The 21247-nt window shown below is 45.5% G+C and overlaps 2 protein-coding genes across 4 annotated transcripts in view; both read right to left on the bottom strand.

Annotated features, from left to right (window-relative positions):
- Memo1 (mediator of cell motility 1) overlaps window positions 1–5124 on the bottom strand; it is a 93962-nt gene extending 88838 nt beyond the window's left edge. Inside the window, exons 1-2 of one of the 3 annotated variants that reach the window (XM_060364543.1) lie at window positions 4990–5124; window positions 4326–4403 (exon numbers count right to left, since the gene is read on the bottom strand). In XM_060364543.1, coding sequence (XP_060220526.1) covers window positions 4326–4386 — 61 coding nt within the window. In that variant the 5' untranslated portion in view covers window positions 4387–4403; window positions 4990–5124. Of the gene's footprint in view, window positions 1–3628; window positions 4092–4325; window positions 4757–4989 lie in introns of those variants that run through there. The other 2 variants (XM_060364553.1, XM_060364548.1) reach the window with 2 other exon arrangements.
- Window positions 5125–8557: 3433 nt separating this feature from the next.
- On the bottom strand, window positions 8558–19927 carry Dpy30 (dpy-30 histone methyltransferase complex regulatory subunit). The gene is made up of 5 exons (XM_021626969.2): window positions 19798–19927; window positions 19506–19578; window positions 19368–19415; window positions 12625–12767; window positions 8558–8893 (listed from the first exon to the last, which is right to left on the bottom strand). Exons 2-5 carry the CDS (start codon window positions 19539–19541, stop codon window positions 8821–8823), a joined length of 300 nt encoding a protein of 99 aa, XP_021482644.1. The 5' UTR covers window positions 19542–19578; window positions 19798–19927; the 3' UTR covers window positions 8558–8820.
- Between the last annotated feature and the right edge of the window lie 1320 nt (window positions 19928–21247).

The following is a 21247-nucleotide window of genomic DNA, read 5'->3' as shown; positions in this document are numbered from 1 at the left end:
AGCTTCAAAGAGTCAATAGCCTTATATACAAATAATAAAAGTACAGAGATACACTCCAGGTGTTACAGGGTCACAGATATCAAAAAGGCAAGGTATAAAGTAGTCTCTTGGAGGTGTAAACATTCCCTAAAGGATGAGTAGGAACTATCCTGTTAAGGGCATTTTCACAGAGGGAGCAGCCTGAGCAAAAGGCACAAAGCTAAGAAACAGTATGCTGTATTTCAGGAAACAATGAACAGCTGCTAAATGTTGCTTGAAGCTAGTAACACCAAGATGGGACCAGAGCAGGCCGAGCTGTCAAAACAGGGGAAGAAGACAGTGACCAAAGAACTTCAATCTTACCCAAAGGACGAGAATCAGGGAGGAAATGATCAAAGAAAGTGATTCCTTCAAAAGATTATTCAGGAAGCAGTGTAGAGAATGGAATTAAGGCTAGAAAAAGAAGTCTGGCTAATAGGCAATATTAACTGTCCTGACAGAGGATATAAGAGACTAAAACCATAAAACAGAAGCTATACCCAAATAGGTGTGGAGACCCATGCCTTTAATTCCAGCACTCAGGATGCAGAGGCAGGAAAATCTCTGAGTTTCCAAACCAGCCCGTTATAAATAGCAAGTTTCAGAACAGCCAGGACTACACAGACACCCTGTCTCAAAAAAAAAAAAAAAAAAAACTGTACCTAATCTGGAGAAAAACTATACAGACAAAATACTATTACCTTTATATATATATATATATATATATATATATATATATATGTAACACTAACCTACCCTGGTTAACAGATTTTTTTTTAATAAAAGGCCAAACAGCAAATATTTCAGCCTTATGTTCCACATACAGTCTTACTGTTTATTTTCTGTCTCTCTGTGCAGCCCAGACTAGAAGAACTCCCTATGCATACCAGACTGGCCTAGAACTAACTCACAGGCAAACAATTGCCTCTGCCACACCTCGCTCTCTTCTTTTGTCTTTTAGGCAACCACTAAAAATTGAAAACATCCAGCTCCAGGGGGGATTCAATCCCTCTAGCTTCAGAGGACACCTGCACTCATGTGCACATAGCCCCACACAGATAATTAAGAAAAGTAAAAATAGCCAGGTGGTGGTTAATAAGTGGTAACAAACGCCTTTGATCTAAGCACTCAGGAGGCAGAGACATGTGGATCTCTGTGAGTTCAAGAACAGCCTGGTCTATAGAGCGATTCCAGGACAGCCAGGGCTACACACAAAGAAACCCTGTCTTGAAAAATCAAAGGGGGGGGGAGTGAAAATAAATATTGTTTTATTGATTACAATTTATTCACTTTGTATCCCAGCTGTCGCCCCCTCCCTCAGTTCCTCCCAATCCTACCCTCCCTCACTCTAAAAATAAGCATTTTTAAAAACAAAATTCAGCTAACAAACTTTTTTCTTAACGTTTAAATGGTGTACTTGGGATGTGAGCCATAGGTAGTTTGCTGATCCTTGCTGCACACTGCTAAGAAAATGAGGATTAACCTTCCTATGAGATTAGCTTTCCTAACATGTTACTTGCATCATATTAATACCCAACTCTAAAATCTCCAATGGTGCACCGTGCTGAGTAAGTCCAATTCCTACAGTGCCTAACATTCATAGGCATCTCCAGCTCCAATCTATAATCCCAGGCTTTCCAACCATCCCCATAAGAAATGACCATTCTTATTAAATTGAACTACTTACACTTACTGCCTCTGTATATGTGTGCTATTTCCCAATACAATGCTTGTTCCTCCTGTTCCAAACTTGACTAAATATCCTTCCTTCAGAGCACAATCCAAATCCTACCTCTACATGACTCCCCCTCCTCAGAACTTCTAATCCCACTATCTCAATTTAACAGATACGTAATTGCTTACTGAAGTTATAATTTACTTCAAATAAACTCTAAACTCCTTGAGGGAAGACAGAAGTGTACAGCACCTTCAGTCTATGGCTCTAACAACATATAACAACGGGCACATGTGTATGAGTGTACGTAATCTAAGTGTACAACTTTTTCTTTCTGAAACAGCTAGTTAACTGATGCCAATGTGGTTTTGCCTTTATTTCTTTCAATAACTGAATGCCTTCATTCTATGTATACAACCTGAACACTGGAAAAAACACAAAATGACAATCAACAAACATATCTTTCCTATATCTCAGTTCTTTATACACTAGTTGCCTAGAGAAACAACAGCATAACACAAATAAAAACTCCCCAATAGTAGGTCATTATTTCCAGAGAGGTACACTATCATAACACTACAGACGCAAGTTATCAGACCAATTTTATGCTACACACCTATAATTTTGCTTCATTTGCTTTTAGGATATAAATTTAGCTTCTAAAACTTAGCTTTGAGTTTGCCCTTAATTTCCCAATATTAGTCAAAATTAAAATCTCCCAGGCCGTGGTGGCCCGCCCACATCTTTGATCCCAGCACTGGGAGGCAGAGGCAGGAGGATCTCTGTGAGTTGAAGGGAGTTAGTTCCAAAACAGCCAGGACAGCACAGACAAATCCTGTGGGGAGAAGGAGTCTCACACACCCCAAAAAAATCATACATCTGAATTCCAGTAAGTTATTATTTAGTCCACCCATATTTTAGGAAAGAATATAATTACCTACAGCAACACCTGTAAGGAAATATTCCAAGTTAATTTACTACTCATAAGTATAATAGCCAGAATTTTTTTTTTTACCAGATTAAAGGCTACATCATGTCTTTAAACTCTGAGGAATTCTAAGACCAAAATCGTGAACTGTGATCAATTTTACTACCCATATAAATGTTTAACAATCTAAAAAATTCCCAAAATATTTGCTCACATTCCAATGTAAGCTACAACAAAAGCTTAAAACATTTGTAAGAAATGTTTTAATGCACACAAAAACCACAATGAATAAATGCCAAATGATAGCCATGAATATGAAAAATGTGACTTTCTAATTATCCAAAACATACTGGAAAAAAATAAACACTTATTTATACGCCTTCTGTTTAACAATGAGTAATATTAATAACACACTGATTTATAAAGGGCAAACTCAGGAGCCAGAGAGCCAGCTTGTTCAATTCCTATTTTACCACTGGTCTTGGGTGCAGCACTAAATTTCTGTATCCCCATACACTGACGCCAGAATAGCTTAACTGACATTTTCAGGTTGGAGGAACTGATTAAAAGTCTAGGAAGTACTTCAGGACCGTGAAGGGAACTCACTGTAAGTATAAAATGTCATACTTATCTAATGCAAAAACCACAGCTACCTGTTAGCAGTAGTTCCAAACCCAACCGTGTAATTCTTTTGTGTCTTAGCAGGGCAAATCCACTGTGAACCAGCAAGGTGCATGTATTTCAGGAGCTGGTTAAACAATGTCAGAACAAACAACTGCCTTCCAATTTCTCCGTTTTCTCAAAATAACCGTGTCACTATCCACCCCTAGTTCTTACAAAGGAAAACATGAAGTTTAGGGCCAGGTGTTGATAAGCCCGGATAGACTAGAGACCATCAGGAATCACGGAGGAACTTTTCTTTGTTACCACACCAGAAATGTGACCCTTGACAATAATCTCAGAAAATAATCGTTGGGACGAGAGGAACTGGCCCTACCCTTTCTTACCTAAAGAACTCCACATGGCCTTTAAGAGTGAGGAAAAGAAGGCAGAATTCTCTCAGAACGTAAGCTAAACTGGGCAGGTAGTCCAGCAACTGCTCTGTGCTGAGCGCTGGGTACTGAAGAGGTTGCTCGGGGAAAAGTGCTGATGCCATCTCCAGCTGCCGCTGAATGACAGTAACAATGCAAACACTGACAAAAGAGCTGGGAGGCCACCCAGAGCCCCTGCCCGGCAGCACCTCTGCCCGAGCCTCCCCATACAAAGCGACAAATCCCCCCCGAGAGGCCCTCGCCTGACAGATCTTCCAAGCGGAGACCTAGCGTGGCACCGAAGGCGGGGAGGAAAGTGCCGCCTGTCGCTCCTTCCAGGGCCACGGGGTGCCTCGAAGGTGAGGGCAAAAGGCTGCGGTCCCCTCGGCCGGTCCCTGGCACGAGGACCACGCCGACTCGTCCTTCCCGGCGGCAGTGGCCGTCCGCGGAGTCCCGCAGCCCGCGCTCGCCCCGGCCGGGCCGGCAACTCCTCGCCCAACTCTGCGGGCGCCAGGCCGCCGGCCCGAGCGCCGGGTGGGGGAGGCGGCGCGGCCCGGCCCGCTCCCTCGGCACGCGGTCCGCGCCCGCCCGCCGCCCTCCGCCCGCGTCCCCGCCCGCCCGCCCGCCCGGCCCCGGCTGCCCAGCTCGGCCTCCCGGTGGCCTGGCGCCCTACCTGAGGCGGTGTACCAGCTCCCGGCGTGGCTGGCTTCCCGGCAGACCACTCGGTTGGACATCTTGGTGCCTGAGCCGCCTATGGTGCACGAGGATGAATGAGGAGGCGGCGGCGGCGGCGGCTCCGCGAGGGGACGAGACGCCGCGGGCCCAGCCCAGGAGGAGGCGGCCGCGGGGAGGGGACCGGCCCGGCCCAGGAGGAGGAGGAGGAGGAGGAAGAGGAGATGGCAGCCGGGGCAACAATCGCCACGAACTCCGCCGGCCGCCGGAAGATAGGGCCCACGGCGGCTTCGGCCGAGCGGCGCGGCCGCGGAGTCGCCGCCGCTGCCCCGACCGGGCTGCTTCCGCGAGCCGCCCCGGGCCCCGCCGCGCGCGCGGCCTTCCGAGCCTCCCGCTGACCCCACCCCCGTGACTCCGCGCCCTCCCCCGCCCGCCCGCCCGCTCCCACCGCCAGGCCTCCTCCCGCCCGCCGCGCGCCCGCCGGCCCCGCCCCGCGCCTCCGCCCGCCCCGCCTAAGCGCGCTCAACGGCGGAAGCGGGACGGGCCCCGCGCCATCCGGGCCGGGTGGCCGCGAGCGGGGCGGCGGTGATCGGCGCCCCCCCCCGGCCCGGGGCCGGGGCCTGAACCCGGGGAAGGCAGAGCCCGGGAAGCCCACGCGTCCTTACTCGCCGCTCCACCGGGTCCGGCCCACTGAGCATGCCCAGCGCCGAGGCCGGGCCCGCCGAGGAGGCTCAGCGTGCACGCTCCGCTCTCCGGGGTTTAGCGCCAGCAGAGGCTGGGGGCAGGGCGCGGGGCGCAGGACGCAGCCGCGAGGCGGGGAGAACCCCTTCCCCCCAGCCGCCCTGCTTGTCCCCGCGCGCCGCCGGCTCGGCACGCACACGCGGTCGCTCCCCGCCGAGCGCGGCCGGGGTTCCCCCCTCCGCGGCGTCCTTGGTGGATTCCCACCCTCGGGGTGTCGCCCGGTAATGCAAGCCTGGGGCCGCGCCGGGAAGTTTCATTTGGAGAAAGACACGCGGGGAAGCGTACTTGGGAGGTTGGGGGGGAGGGCTGTAACCTTCGCCTCCCGGGCTCACCTCTACCACCAAATGTCTTTGACAGTTATATTTACTAATTGTATTTTAGCTAACACTGCAGTGTGGCAAAAACTGTCTCAGGTATTTCCTTCTGTATAAACTGGGGGATGACATTCGGGAGGGAGGGATACCCAGGATTGAGTTAACGCGGTCGAGGAGCCTGACTGGTAAGGCGTACTACAAATGTCACCCAGCTGCACAGAATTCCTTTACATGCTGGGCAGAATCAAAAAGGAAGTGGTTTGGCTTTGAAGTGCAGGATTCCAAAACTAGGAAGAGTAACAGCTGACCATCTCCCAGAAAGTATTTAGAGCCAAAATCATACTCGTTAAACTAGATCATGGAGAAGTCCCAAAGTAGATGTCTCCCTGCCTAATAACCAAGTTCGGTGTTCCTTAATACTGTAACAATATTCTTTTTGTTTGGTTGGGGTATTTGCCAGGTTCTCAAGTTTTGTTATGAGTTAAGTTCTGAGGTTAACTTCAATAACAAGAAAAAAAGTAGATCGCTTCTTTCTCCCAAGAGCTTGTGTCACTTAATCAAACTTAGCAAAGACTACAATGGCGAATAAAATATAAGTTCTTGGACTGGAGAAATGGCTCAGTGGTTTAAAAAAAAAAAAATTGCACTGCTCTTGCAGAGGACCAAAATTGAGTCAGCACACATTTTGGATATCTCCCAGCCATCTCTAAGTCCAGTTCCAGGGATCTGATGCCTTCTGGCCTCCTCAGGCACATAGGATTATGTGCACATACCCTCCACACACAGATATATGTAAATAAATGTTTTTAAACATCTCTAGAATGCTTTCAAGTACAGACTTTTTTAATAATTTAATTTTATGTGCGTTGGTGTGAAGGTGTTAGACCACCTGGAATTGGAGTTCTAGACAGTTGTGAGCTGCCATGGTGGGTGCTGGGAATTGAACTTGGGTCCTTTGGAAAAGCAGACGGCGCTCTTAACCACTGAGCCATCTCTCCAGCCCCTCCTTCCCCCTCTCCCTCCCTCCCTCCTTCCTTCTTTCCTTCCTTTTTTTTTTTTTTTTTTAAGACAAAGTAACTGGCCTGGATGAAACACCCAGAGTGCTAGAGCCAAGGCAGCTACCACCACAGCAGCTGTTTTGAGACAGACCTCCCTATATACTGCATAGCCCTGACTAAAAATGAGTATGCAGACCAAGCTGGCCTTGAACTTGCTGGGAACCCACCTACCTCTACTTCCCTAGTACTGGCAGTACAAGCACACCCAGCTCCAATACAGCCTCTTGAAAGAAGACAGTTCGAACCTATTCATGTCCACCTCCCCTAAATACTAACTTCGTAATGCAGTTTATCGGCAATTTTATAAAATTTTCATTATTGACAATCTCAGATATATACACTAGTGAATTGCATTTGACATTCCATAAATGTTATTCACAGTAGAGGCAAGGAAAAAAATAACAGTTCATATGGTGCACAGAATAGAACTAGTTCCAGAACCCAACATTAGAGCATATAGTTTCCAAAACAGAATATCCAATCTTTGTTGTAGTAATTTAATCACAGCAACAGTGGACATCATTAAGACTTGTATCTCTTCCCAACTAGAGCTTCCTAAATTGCCCAGGGATGGCCCCTAGGCTCCGCCTCCTCGGCATTAGGATGAGAGGAGACACTGCAGTGCTTCCAAGCTTCCTCCAGCATTTTATATGGACACTGGATATCTCAACTCAGGTCTTCATGCTTCCACAGCAAGCAATTTACAGCCTGAGCCAGCTCCTCAGCCCATCGGGTTTATTTTTAGTCGTGTGTGTGTGTGTGTGTGTGGTATGGTACATGTGAGGGGATATGGCTAACTACAGAGTCCAGAAGCTTCAGATTCCACGTGGATGCTGGGAATCAAACCCATGCCCTTCGCAAGAACAGCCAGTGCTCTTTATTGCTGAGCCATCTCTCCAGGAACTAGATCTAAAGATATAAATGGTAACTATAATGCCATACAGTTGTCAATCATAATTAAGTAACTATTTTCTACACTAAAAGTTGGTTTTGAGCAGGGCCTGGTGGCACAGGCCTTTAATCCCAGCATTCAGGGGGCAGAGGCAGAAGAAACAATCAGTCCAAGGCCAACCTGGTCTACATAATGAGTTCCAGGACAGCCAGAGCTATATAGAGACCATGTCTAAAAAAGGAAAACGGAACAAATGAATGGTGTGATATAGCTCTCGTTGGCCTTGAACTCAAAGATCCACCAATCTGTGCCTCCCAATGCTAGGATTAAAAGTACGCACCATCCTGCCTGGCCATTAAGAATTACAAAATTTATCTTATTAACATTACCTTTGCAAAGGCTTTTAACTTAGAATAAGATTACTATTATGTGCTTCCAGGGCAGGGGTCTCAACTTCAGTGCTATTTTAGTTTGAACTGGGTGACTAAGAGTGAGCAATGGGGCACATGGACTGTCTACTAAATACCCCCAGAGGATATCCTGATGACAGGAGAATCCCACTTCACTAGTTGTCCGTACCTCACCCATTTGAGAACAACTGTTCCTGGGAACGTGTTCCCTAGCCCTCATCATACCACTTTCTCAGAGCTGAGGAGCTAGCTCAATTTCTTCATCGGGAACAACAGGGATACCCTCAAAAATACTCCCAATTTCCTTTTACTTTATATGTACGTTTTGCCTAAATGTTACGTGTGTACATCTTGTGTGTGCCTCATCAGAAGTGGGGATCCAATCTGCTGGAGCTGGAGCTGCAGCCGTGAGCCTCGACGTGGGTGCTGAGACTCAAATCTGCATCCTCTGAAAGATGCTACAGGTTTCCTGCTCTGAGCTGCCACCCTCCGGCCCCCACGGCTACAGCAGACATGCAACAATACTAAGAGGCCGAAGTTCTTGCTGCCGGGCTATCAGACACCAGGAGAACGGGGCTGATCTCCCGTAAGCACTTACCAGCAGTGTTGTCTTCAGCAAGCTTTTAACCTCTCCAGTCTATCTTCTTGTCTTCGAAATGGGAAAAAGAGCTCCTCTGCAGAGTGAGATCTAAGAGATCATTTAAGTAAAATACTGAAAATTCGACAACTACTAGGTCATTACTGCAGAGTTACCACATTCAAAAATACAAGCAGTTCGTGGAAACAATTTGTCATACACAACAAAAACTATAAAATAGTGGTGTTTTAAAAGTTTATTTTGAAGGTCTTTAAAAAAAAGTAAAAGACAATCTGAGAAAAAAAATTGCACAGATGATACTTATTAAATAAGTGTGATGATTGACAGCCGGGTGTGCTCTCTTCTGCAGCTCTAGAAGTGAGTTCTATGGTCCTGAAGGTTCTTGCACTTCCAGAGGGGGAGGGGAATCATGGCAATTAAAGCTGCCTCGTAATCATGTAAATCTACAGTAGCAAACAAAATGTTTCTTTTCTTCCCAAGAAATCAATTTCGATCTTCGAACTGTGCCTTATTTTTTAAAAGGTAAGATGCTAGAAACTCAATGGGATTTGGTGGTCTGTAAGGGAAGAGAAACAGAGGTTAGAGAGATGATCGGTACGTATGTTAATTTACACATACCATTTCTTAAAATGCATCTGTCTGATTTTCATTTCACAATGAAAGGCTAGTCATAATACAGTAAACCAAGCTAAGAAGCCAAAATTAAAGTTTTAAAAGGTCTTATATTGTTTTATAGCTTAAAACTAGTTTTGAAATTCAATTCTGAAACACAAAGAGTCTTGTTTTATAATCCTTCTCCTTTATTATTGCATGTTTGCAGGGGAGAGATGATGTCTCACCCATGTGGAGGTCAGAGGACAACCTTGTGGAGTCAGTTTCTAGAACCTTCACATGGGTTCTGGGGATTGCTGCTTGCCAAGTGCCTTTAACTGAGTCCAAACACGAGCTCGGGAAATGAAATGCTGCTTGCCTCGGGAGACGTCTAGGGTACTAACAGTGGTCAGCTCCTTTTGTTGTTGTTGTTTTCTGTTTTTGAATTTAAACAGAAACTCTAAGTTTTTATTCAAAAGAGAAAAAAAGGTTCTTTGAATAAAAGCACTTCCACTCATTGATTTTAATTCATGTTGTCATTAAGTGGAAGATTTTCCTTTATGAGACAACTGTAACTTAGACATAAAATATCCCTTTTCTGTAAAAGGCTTCCGTGATCAGGTTTTTCTTTTTTTTTACTATTATTATTATTATTTATTACAATTTATTCACTTTGCAACCCGGCTGTGGCCTCCTCACTCCTCTCCTCCTGGTCGCACCCTCCAGTGGTCAGCTTCTTGACTTTAGTGCATATCGCACAGAAGTTTAGTTTCTAGCTGGCCCAGTGAGGTGGCACACAACTTTAGTTCAAAGCCCTCTGGAGACAGAGGCAGGCAGGCCTCTGGGCGTTAAGGCCAGCCTGGTCTACAGAGCCAGAGCTACAGTGAAAACAAAAGCTCATCAAGCTTACAATGTGTGTAGTTTCCCAAGTGAGTCTTCCAGAAAAAGAGCAAATAAATAACAAACACACCACTAGCAACTTCACAGGCGGCAATAACATTCATTTACACTAGTTCCTTTTTAAGAGTCACTTCAATTTTTCTTCAATCTTTTATTACATTTGTTTTGTGGGGAAGCCTACCACTTCTGTAGAAGACAAAAGACAACTTTGAAAACCAGTCCTCTCCTCCTTCCATGCGGGCCCCAGGGACCAAACTCAGGTCACCAGACGTGGTGGCAAACCTCTTTACTCACTAAGCTATCTTGCCAGCCCAAATATTTTAAATTATTATTTATGATAATTACTTATAATTATCATAACAATTTATACCTGAGAAACCCACTACTAAATTTAAAAGATATAACTCTCTTTTATCACTTTTATACAAGTAATTCTTGCTGAAAAACTACCTATATATTGAAAACGGGTCGCTTCAAAAACCATACTGAAAACTGAACACAGTGACATGTAATCCTAGTTCCAAACCAACCAGTACAAAACAGCAAAATCCCAATACAGCCAGTTCTGATGAGACCTGAAAGCTAGGGTCAGATGGAAGGGGAGGAAGACCTCTCTCCTATCAGTAGAGGGGCATGGGAGGAAATGAAGGAGGGGGCTACAGCTGGGATACAAAGTAAATAAACTGTAATTAATATAAAAAGTATTCTTTAAAAAAAAAAAAGGCAAAATCATCCCTCCCACATACAGGGTGAGGAATGGTTAATGGTACATACCAGTAATCTCAGGAATTAGGAGACAAAAAAGGTTAGGTAACAGCAAGGTCAAAGCTGGGCAGTGCCTCCAATGTGTAATCCCAGCACTCTGGGACAGCTGCCTGGACTTCAAACTCATTTTATATAGTAAATCTGAGGCCAGCCTATCTCAAAAATCCAAAGGAAATGAGAGTTGGTAAAGTGCTGGCCTAGCATGAGCAAGACACGAGAGCCAGGCCCCAGCAAAAACTGAACAGGTGACACCCAATTATAATCCCTCCTCTACACATGGGAAGTAGAGGCTAGCCCAAACCATGGAGTGCTAGGGAGGAGAGGAAAGGGAAAAAGGTAGAGAGAAAAGGAGGAAGCGAGGGGAATGAAAAGTTAAAGAAGACACAGACAGACACAGTGGCATATCCCTGAAATTTCAGCGCTTGGAATTTCAGTCTAGTGTATATAGCAAACTCCAGGACAGTCAAGGGCACAAGATGAGACCCTACTCAAAAAGGCAGGGTGGGGGAAGAGAGGAGAGAAAGGCAGGCAAGGAGCATACAGAAACCTAATTTACCATGATAAAAAAATATTTATTACCCTGTGCTAGGCATGGTGGCACACAGCTTTTTTAGGGTATAAGGAATTGAACAGCCAAGCAGTAGGAGTCCTCCTCTTTCATCCCAACACTCTGCTTAAGAACAGCAAACCCTACTAGAATCGCCCTCTGAGACACCACTTTCATGAAGACTTTTTTAAAGATTTATCTATTCATATATATGAGTGCTCTATTTGCATGTATGTCTGCATGACAGAAGAGGGCCTCAGATCCCAGGATAGATAAGTATGAGCCACCATGTGGAAGAGCACCGGTGTTGTTAACCCAGGCCATCTCTCCAGCCCCCACTTTCACAAAGATTACGATCCCTAGTGACTTATTTTGCCACAACTCTTTGCTTATTAATTCTATTGACAAACATTTTATTAGTTAAAATCATCCTGTTTTCTTCTTGAGAATTTTAATCAGGCATGGTTGTACACACCTACAATCTTAGCACTTAGGAAGCAGAGGTAGAAGGAGTAGGAGTTCAAGGTGATCCTAGCTACAAGGGAAGTCTGAAACCAATTTAGGCCACATGAGACCCTGTCCCAATAAAACAATACTAATAATTTAAAATTCAAATTACATAGAATTTCTAACATACCAGCCTTCTGATGGTGATACTGGAAAATGAAACTGGGGCCTCAGAAATGCCATGGCAGCAATGTACCACAAAAGCTGTGACTCCAGCCCAACCAAGAACAGGCAAGATGTGCTCAGTCATAAGAAATTTTACTTTATAAACATAAAGAACCAAGCAAAAACAAAAGGCAGTATTTACTATATTCATTCAATCAGTTAGTAGTGTCCCTGGGCAGCCCAAGCATATGCTTTAGTAAGCACAGTGTGTGTGGTTCATTTTAAATGTGTATGGTTATTTTGCCTGCATATACGTCTGTGCCCAAAGAGGGCAGAAGAGGACACCAGATGCCCAAAAATTGGAGTTACAGGTGGTTTTGACCCTCCACACAGGTATTGAGAAACAAATCCAGGTCCTCTGCAAGAACAAGTGCTGTGCCATCTTGTCAGCCCTAAACTTACACAGACCCACCTGCCTCTGCCTCCCCAAGTGCTGGGATTACAGGGTACCTGGCTGACTTTCTTTTATTTAAATAATAATAATAATTAATTAATTAATTAATTTTTTAAAATGAAAGTTTAACAGCAATGGGGTCAGAGAGATGAAGAGATGACTCAGCAAGTAAAGGTGGCTACCACTAAGCCTGAATTCGGTACCCAAGATTCATATGGTAGAAGAGATCTGAACTCCCAAAAGTTGACCTCTGTATGTCTACCACAAAACACATACACACCAAACATAAATGTAATTCTAAAATTAAAAATAACGAGTTTGACGTCACTGAACAAAAGCCACCATACACAACCATTCCACTGGTATTTCGGGTGTGGAGCCCAGTCTGTATCTCCTCTCACAGGAAATGTTATCTCACCTTTCCTTGGCAAGCACAGCAAGTCCCTGTAATAAGATAGGCACGACTGTCTGGTCCAGATAGGCACGGGTGGGCAAGGACTGTAGATCCACCTTCTGTTTTGATGACTTCTCTGCGTTTATCTTCTCATTTTCAACTATCCTCTAGTGATGTAAAAAAAAAAAAAAAAAAAAGGAAACAATTCATGAATATCCCCCAAGTACAAGACTGCTTGGAGAACAAAACAAAAACTAATGGGAAAAGAGCACTAAGAGGAAAGGCAAATCATGACTAGAACTATTCCAGATGGCAAACCTCTCCCCCAGCAGATATTCAAGCCAACCCCTAAACTTCTTTCTTTTTCCTTCCTTTAAGATTCATGTTATTATGCACCACGTACCCAAAAAAGCCAGACGAGGGCATCAAATCCCTTGCAACTAGAGTTACAGAGAGTTGTAAGCTATCATGTAGGTGCTGGGAATCCAACCCCAGTCCTCTGCAAAAGCAACAAACACTCTTAACACTTGCCAACTCTCCAGTCCCAACCCCTAAACTTCTCTCTCTTTCTCAGTTTTTCAAGTCAGGGTTTCTCTATGTCGCCCTGGCTATCCCAGACTCCCTTTATAGACCAGGCTGGCCTGGAACTCAGAGATCCACCTGCCTCAGCCTCCTGAGTGCTGAGATTAAATGGTACACCACCATATCCAGCTTTATCAGAGTGTTTGGATACTAAAAAAAGGGAAAAAAAATCTACTAGTTTACAAGCTATTACAATGTCTCCAATAAAAGACAGTAATTCCAGAAACAAGACTACATATGCTGCAGTGAGGACTTATCTAGGATGCATGAAGTCCTAGGTTCAATCAAAGCAGTAACTGGGTATGGTGGTACATACCTGTGATCCCAGCACTTGGAAGGCAGATCAGGGTGATCAGGAAATAAATATCATTCTCAACTACATACTGAGCTCAAATAACCCAGCCTCAGCTATAAATAACTCTAACTTTTAACAGAGGGCACTGAGCTGCCTCTAACCCCAACACTCAGAAGACACAGGCAAGCAGATCTCTCTGAGTTCCAGCACCCACCTGAGGCAGCTCACAAATGCCTGCCATCCCAGCTCCTCGAGGACCTGACACCTTCACAGGCAGGCACCTAGACTCACATGCACATACACATACATACAATTAAAATTTTTCTAATGAATTATTTAAAAAAGAAACAATTCCTAGGGCTGGAGAAATGGCTCAGAGGTTAAGAGCACTGGCTCCTCTTCCATGGGTCCTGAGTTCAATTCACTTATAACCATCTATAAGGAGATCTGGTGCCCTCTTCTGGCATGCAGGCATACATGCAGGCAGAACACTACACATAATAAATAAATCTCTTAAAAAAAATTCCTATACCTTCCTTAACTAATTTCACTCAAGCATTTACTGAGTGATTACCATGTGCAAACTGCTATGCTTAATTTTAGTTATGTCAATGTGACAGATCATATTATCAAGCTGACACAATCTAGAATCTTGTAGGAACTAAGACTCCGAGAACACTATAAGGGAATGTCTAGCTGAAGTTACTCTCTGGGCATACCTGCGAGGGATTAACTTAAGTTAGCTGGGTTAGGAAAACCCCACCATAAAGGAGGGCAGCCACCTGTGTGAGGCTTCTGTCCTGGGTGGCATAAAATACGAAAACTGAGTAGGAGCATTTACTGTGTTTTTCTTCCTGACTGTTGACAAAGCAGCCAGCACTTCAAGCTCCGCCACTCTGGTGCCCCTTCATACTGGACTACACCCCCAAAACCATGAGCCAAGATAAACACTTCTGTCCTTAAGTTGCTTTTGTCAGGATATTTTCACACAGCAACAGGAAAAACAAGTCAGTATCATGGATCAACCTAAATACATACAATACAAACATAACACCACACACAGAAACAAAAAGATTACAGTGTCCTACAGTTACAACAAGAGACACCGAACCCTAGGGTCGCTCCCTGCTGGCTCCCTGCTGAAGAACTTACAGGACACCTGCGCAAGTCTAGCCATCGCCCAGACCTGAGAGGACAAGCACTGAAAAACTGTGGAAAACCAAAACGGCTACCATTCACAAGGCAGAGTACTACAAGGAGAAACCTGTACGGGCAGGAGGGGTACACAGAAAAACACTGGTGAGGGCACTCTAATATCTAGATCAGCGCAGCCACCAGAGACCAGGAAGAAAACCACCCAAAAGACACGGGGACACGTTTGGACTGCAAACACACTGGGGACACTTTGTGGTCCCATGATCCAAAGCAGCAGAGTCTCAAAAGACATGGAGCATCAGAACAGTCAATGATGAAGTTAGGCCTACATTAAAGGCAGGCCTGGCCCCATCTAACAAAAGTTAAAGTGAGCCTTAAAAAGTCAAACTGTTAGCCTGGCATGGTGGCGCATGCCTGTGATCACAGCACTCGGGAGGCAGAGGTAGGTGGATCTCTCTGAGTTCAAGGCCAGCCTGGTCTACAAGGACATCCAAGACTAAACACAGAGAAACCCTGTCTAGGAGAGGGAAAAAAAAAAAAAAAAAAAACTGTTTTCAAATAACTATGTTCTGGCACAACATTCAAGACTGTCTGAAGAGACACCTAAACAGAGTAAGATGGACAGTACCCAGCAGAGTACTAAGAAATTAATATGCAGTGAGTGGTGCATGCCTTTCTTCCAGCACTTGGGAAGCAGAGGTAGGAGGACCTCTGAGTTCAAGGCCAGCTTGGTCTGCATGGCAAGTTGAAGAACAGTCAAAGCTACATACATAGTGAGACTCTGTCTCAAGAAAGAAAAAGAAAAATTACTAGGCAAGACCAGTGAGATGGTTCAGTAGGCAAAGGCACTTACTGAGCAAACCCCAGAAAACAAAGAATCAACTCAAAATATACAGCAACAATAATACTGGAGGCTAGAGAACTATGGCTCAGTGGTGAAGAGCACTGGTTGCTCTTGAAGAGGACCCAGGTTTGGTTCCCAGGACACTGATGGTGGCTCATGACCAGTTCCCAAGGAGCTGCCCCTTCTGACCTCTGCAGGCAGCAAACATGCCTGTTGCACACATGCATCTACGCAGGCAAAACACTCATACACAGTGCTCACTAGTTTTCATGTCAACTTGACTCAGGCTAGGGGAGAACATCATGTGGGGAGACACATCATCATGTGGGAAAACCACCCCTCCAGGCTGGGCCCAGGCAAACCTGTGAGGCACGTTCTTGTTCAATTATGGATGGGAGAGGACCCAGCCCATTGTGGATTGTGTCACCCCTGGGCTGCTGGCCCTAGGAGCTATAGAAAAGCAACCTGTGCAAGGAATACGCAGCATCCCTCCACGGCCTCTGCATCAGTTCCTAACCTGACTTCCTTGTCTGATGGACAATAGACTAAAATAAACCCTTTCCTCCCCAAGTTACTTTTAGTCATGGTATTTTATCACATCAATAAAACCCCTAAAGCACACATAAAATAATTTGGAAATCATGTGTGTGTGTGTGTGTGTGAGAGAGAGAGAGAGAGAGAGAGAGAGAGACCAGAGGACAGAGAGACAAGAGTCTGTTTTATAGCCTTGGCTCTTCTGGGACTCACAGAGATCCACCTGCATTTGACTCGCCAAAGCTGAGGTTTCTTTACTCCACCCCCCCCTGCCAGTTTTCAATATAGGGTTTCTCTGTTTCACAGTCCTGGCAGTCCTGGACTCACTTTGTAGACCAGGCTGGCTTGAATGCACAAGAGATCCACCTGCCTCTGCCTCCAGAAAGCTGGGATAAAAAACATGTGCCAACCACATCCAAGTCAGAGCTGGGATTTCTAAAGGTGTGTGTAGTTCCAGCACTTGCAGAAAACCTAAATTTAGTTCAAAACACTCACATCACAAAGCCCACAACCACCTGTAACTCCAGCTTCAAGGAACCTGACATTCTCTGCTGGCTCAGAGGTTACCAGCACACATGGAATACACACATACACACATACATACACACACACACACACACACACACACACACACAAATGTTTAAAAATAGCAATTTTTTTTTAAAATAGTAATGTTTTAAGAAAGAAATTATAGGGTAAAAAAAATAATAAAACATTAAAACAAAGAGAAAAATCAACCCACAAAAATATAAAGACACAATATACCTTGTCAGGCAAGGCGGCATACACCTTTAATCCCAGCACTTGGGAAGCAGAATAAATCAGATCTCAGTGACTTCAAGGCCAGCCTGGTCTACACAGTGAGCTACAGGACAGTCAGAGTAACAAAGATTATGTGTGTATGTGTGTATCATAGACAAGGCCATTAAAAATAAATCAGTGAACCCTAAATGCCACAATACCAACCTGCCAGGCAAGATGTGCCCAATAATGTTATCGTAGTAACGTTAGAGTGGCATGATGGAATAAAGATGGAATATAGGGGCAACCTGCTGCTTTCTGACTGGATTTGTGTCCTGTTCCACAAGAGGGTATACATGCCTGCCTGGTATATAAACCCGGCCAAAAGCCTATAGCTCTGGAGGCCATGGGCTCCAGGGAATCACCTACTACTGTTGCTTCTCTAAAACAGTTGTCAAACTACCTAAATATTTCTGTTTCCATCCATAGATTAATGCAGCTCTCAGGTTTGGGCAGAAGAAGCCTATTTCTGCAGTAGTGGTCAGCAAGAAAGGAAGCTCAGAACTGATCCTAGTACTCAGCCCTAACTGGAACTTCTACAGAACTCCCCACTAAGGCTCCAGAATAGTGTGAGACAGGACACAGACCTGGAGTAGGAGGGATTGCTATCTTCTGTACCCAGCATGACTGTGGAACTCATGAACTCATGTACCTATGGAGAACTGCACAAGACGAGTCAACACTCCAGCAGGCAGCACGACTTGGACTCACTGAGTTTCAACCAGTTAAAAAAAGGAAGGGAATGTGTTTGGAGGACTGGGGGTGTACAGGTAAGGGGTAGGCAGAAGCTGAGAATGGATATGATCAACATATATTAAAGTCAGCCTTTAATCCCAGCACTCAGGGAGCCAGAGGCAAAAGGATCGCTGTGAGTTAGAGGCCAGTCTGGTCTACAAAGTGAGTTCCAGGATAGCCAAGGCTATAAAGAGAAAACCTGTCTCAAAAATAAATAAATATATGAATGTATAGACAAGACTAGAGAGACAACTCAGCAGTTAAGAGCACTGGCTGCTCTTGCAAAATACATGAGATTGGTTCCTAGCACCCACATGGCAGTTCCTAACTGTCTGTAACTCCAGTTCCAGGGAATCTGGCACATTCTTCTGGCCTCTGTGAACACCAGAGAGAAACAGAGAAACCCTGGGGGAGGGGGAGGGGGAACAAGCAAGCACCAGTGGCTCTTACAGAAGATCCTAGTTCAATTCCCAAAACAAACAATGTTAGCATACAGGAAGTCCCACTATAGGCTCATTTCAAGGTCCAAGCAACCTCTGATGTCATCACCTTCTGCCACCTCCAGGTGATAAAAGGAGCTCCACCAGCCTCCTCAATGTTCTCTCTCTTTATCTATCTACATATCTATCTCTCAGTCTCTCTCTTTCTCTGTCATGGGTACCCTCCTCTCTCCCTCCCTCCCTGCCCTCTCTCTCTCTCTCTCTCTCTCTCTCTCTCTCTCCCTGTTCCTCCCCTTTTCTGAAATAAATCTCCTTTATACCAGATAAGTTGTGTGGCACAGTAATCATTATTTTAACACACTTGGTAGCTCACAACTCTCTGTAACTCAAGTTCCAGGAGATCTGTCACCATCTTCTGGTGTACCTTCACTCAGGCAAAGCACCCATAAAAGTAAAGCTGGGCATGGTGGCACACCCCAGCACTCTGGAAGCAGAGGCAAGTGTATCTCTGTGAATTTAAGGTCAACCTGATCCAGATAGTGAGTTCCAGGACAGCCAGAGCTACACAGTGAAATCCTACCGGGGTGGGGGAATAGAAAAAGTAAAGAAACATATATACATATACATGTATACACAAGGGGGTAGGCAAAGAGAGAGATCACACAAATGCAAGTGTAATGCAATTCCTCTGCAAAAAAGTCAAGCTGTCAACATTGAAATACAGCTCTAGGTCAGGCAGGATGGCTCAGTGGGTAGGGTGATTGCTACACCCAAGTCTGATGACAAGAGCTCAATTTCCAGAACCCACCTTAGGGTAGAAGCAGAAAACCTACTCTGTAAGATTGTCCTCTAACCTCTACACACGTGCACCACACACACACACACACACACACAGACACACACACACGAGCACACTAATAATAATATATTAAGTTTAAAAAAGAAAAGCAGATCTAAACTTACTTGCTAGTGACCTTGAACAAGTTACTCAACTTTAAGCATTCTGGGGCTGAAGATATACTCAAGTTGATCCGGTGTGTATTACACACACTGCAAAGCGTTGAATATTGACACCTGTTTCTACAACAACTGCTTGGAAACCTGGTCCTGCCCTTTTTTATACAAACTTAATCCCTATTCACACACAAATTTTCTCCGGGAAGCCTCTATTTTCCTAACCAAACCTTCCCAGCTCTGGTTCCGGGATTTAGTCTTTCATTTACAAACTACCTTTATTTTTTAGGCAAGTCTTAGCATGCTAGTAAAAGAAGCCATTTATAATCTGATACTACGGAGGTGACGGCAGCAAAGTGTAGCCTAGTAAACGGATCCTAAGTTTTCTCCAGCTCTCAAAAGTCCCCGGAAGAACTGGGCGAGTTACCTCAACGTTGTCTGTGAGACCGTACTCAGTGTGAGGGTTTTCTGCAACCTAGAAAACAAAATACAGTCAAAGAGACATCCTCCCGTCCCGCGCTGCCTCCCTGCACACCGCCACTCTGAATCCAGGGCCTCCTGGTACCTGCGTCTGTCCCTCCAACATCTGCTCTGACTCCATGGCGGACCCTGCAAACCGCAATCAACCGGATACCAGTCTTGCAAAACAAGAAGAGCCGCGAGTTAGTTACCCGGGAGATTTCAAGTGGAAGACGCCAGGATGCGGTGCAGCCCAGCCCGGGACCCCGCCCCTCACCCCCGCGGGCAGCAGACGCGCGGGCTGAGACGGTCCACGGACTAGCCGTCCGCGTCGCATAGCGAAGCTCGGAGGTCGTCCCGAGGATCTAGCAGTGGGAGGAGGACAGGGAGCTGATTACCCGCGCCAATGCTGTCGGTTCCTAAGTGCCCTGCACGGCGACACCGACTCCCAGCGCGAACCGCTCCGGCCGTAAGTGAGGGACGTCGCGCTGCTGCTGCGCCTGCGCAGAGCGGCGCCGCGGGCAGCACGGCCAGAGCCCGCCTAAGTGGGCCTGCGCCTCTGCGGTGCACCCTGTGCCTGGAAGCCGGCCGGCTCCGCCGTGCTGCAGATTGTCTTTAAGGCAGACTTTGGTTCCGCCTGAAAGTGTCGGTCCCCAAAGAACCGAGACCACTCACTTGCTGAACGATTCTTACTGGAAAGCCACAGGCTCAGCCTTCCTTAAAGCCAAAGAGCAGCACCCAGCTGCCCTTGCAGAGGTCTTAGGTTTGGTTCCCAGTACCCACAACCCAGGCTCACAACCATCTGTAGCTCCAGTTCCGGGGATCTAATGCTCTCTTTTGACCTACGCTGGCAGGAGGCACACATGTCCTCCACATACATGCAGGCAAAACACGCACAAATATATACATATATATATCTATATTTAAAGGCCAAAGGGAGAGAGAAGGAGTAGCGTGTTGGGATTCTTGGGCGGCCCTTATTCAACCTCTGCAATTTCAACCTACTCTACGTTTATGTCTAGATTAGTAAAAAGTTTACTTTCCAGGGGGAAAGGGTGCAGTGCATGGTAGAGCACTTGCCTGAGATGACCAAGGATCTTGGTTCAATTTCCACCAAAGAAAAGGGCTTTCCGTGCTGTGATACTATGGATACCATCCTGGGTTTTGCTTGCTTGCCAGGTGTGGTAGTTCGTGTCCGAAATCCCAGCATCTGGATGACTGAGATAAAAAGGACCACACAGCAGCCTCCTGAATGTGAGTTCCACGTAAGCCAGCCTTCTCCAGGAGCTGTGACTACAAAGGCTAATTGGTTGACTAGAATTTTTTTTATTTGTTTATTTATTTATTATATGAGCGGTCTATCTGCATGTACACCTTCATTAGAAGGCATTAGAGGGTGTAGATGGTTGTGCGCCACCTATGTGGTTGCTGGGAATTGAACTTAAGACCCTCTGGAGGAGCAAGCGGTGCTCTTTACCTCTGAGCCATCTCTCCAGGACCGACTGAGTAGAATTTCAATGGTATAGAGAGGCTGGAATGTTGCAAGTCTGAACACTAATTGTCTTGAGCCTAGTTAGCTCCCTAAAAGCTATTCAATACCCACCTCTGCAAGTCACCTAAGGTCTTTACTATCACTGTTTACTATTAGGTAAAACTCTTGGAATGTTCAGATTCCTACCAAGTTTCTAAGAAAGCTTCAGATGTCCCTACCATGCCTGTAGCTAAGATTTCCTCACTTTCCTACTAATCACACATCTAATATATTTGAAAAGTGCCTTTATTCCCAGGTGTGGTGGGGGGCTGGAGAGATGGTTTAGCCATTGAGAGAACTCACTGCTCTTCCAAAGA

This window comes from Meriones unguiculatus, chromosome 1 (genome assembly GCF_030254825.1).
Source record: "Meriones unguiculatus strain TT.TT164.6M chromosome 1, Bangor_MerUng_6.1, whole genome shotgun sequence".
NCBI classification, from domain to species: domain Eukaryota; kingdom Metazoa; phylum Chordata; class Mammalia; order Rodentia; family Muridae; genus Meriones; species Meriones unguiculatus.
This window is presented reverse-complemented; position numbering and strand designations above follow the sequence as displayed.

Coding starts and splice junctions, on each gene's coding strand:
- Dpy30 (XM_021626969.2), bottom strand. CDS start 19,541: ATGGAGTCAGAGCAGATGTTGGAGGGACAGACGCAG. Junction 19,416..19,505: donor TGTTGGAGGGACAGACGCAG/GTACCAGGAGGC, acceptor TTTGTTTTCTAG/GTTGCAGAAAACCCTCACAC. Junction 8,894..12,624: donor GCTGTGCTTGCCAAGGAAAG/GTGAGATAACAT, acceptor CTTCCCTTACAG/ACCACCAAATCCCATTGAGT.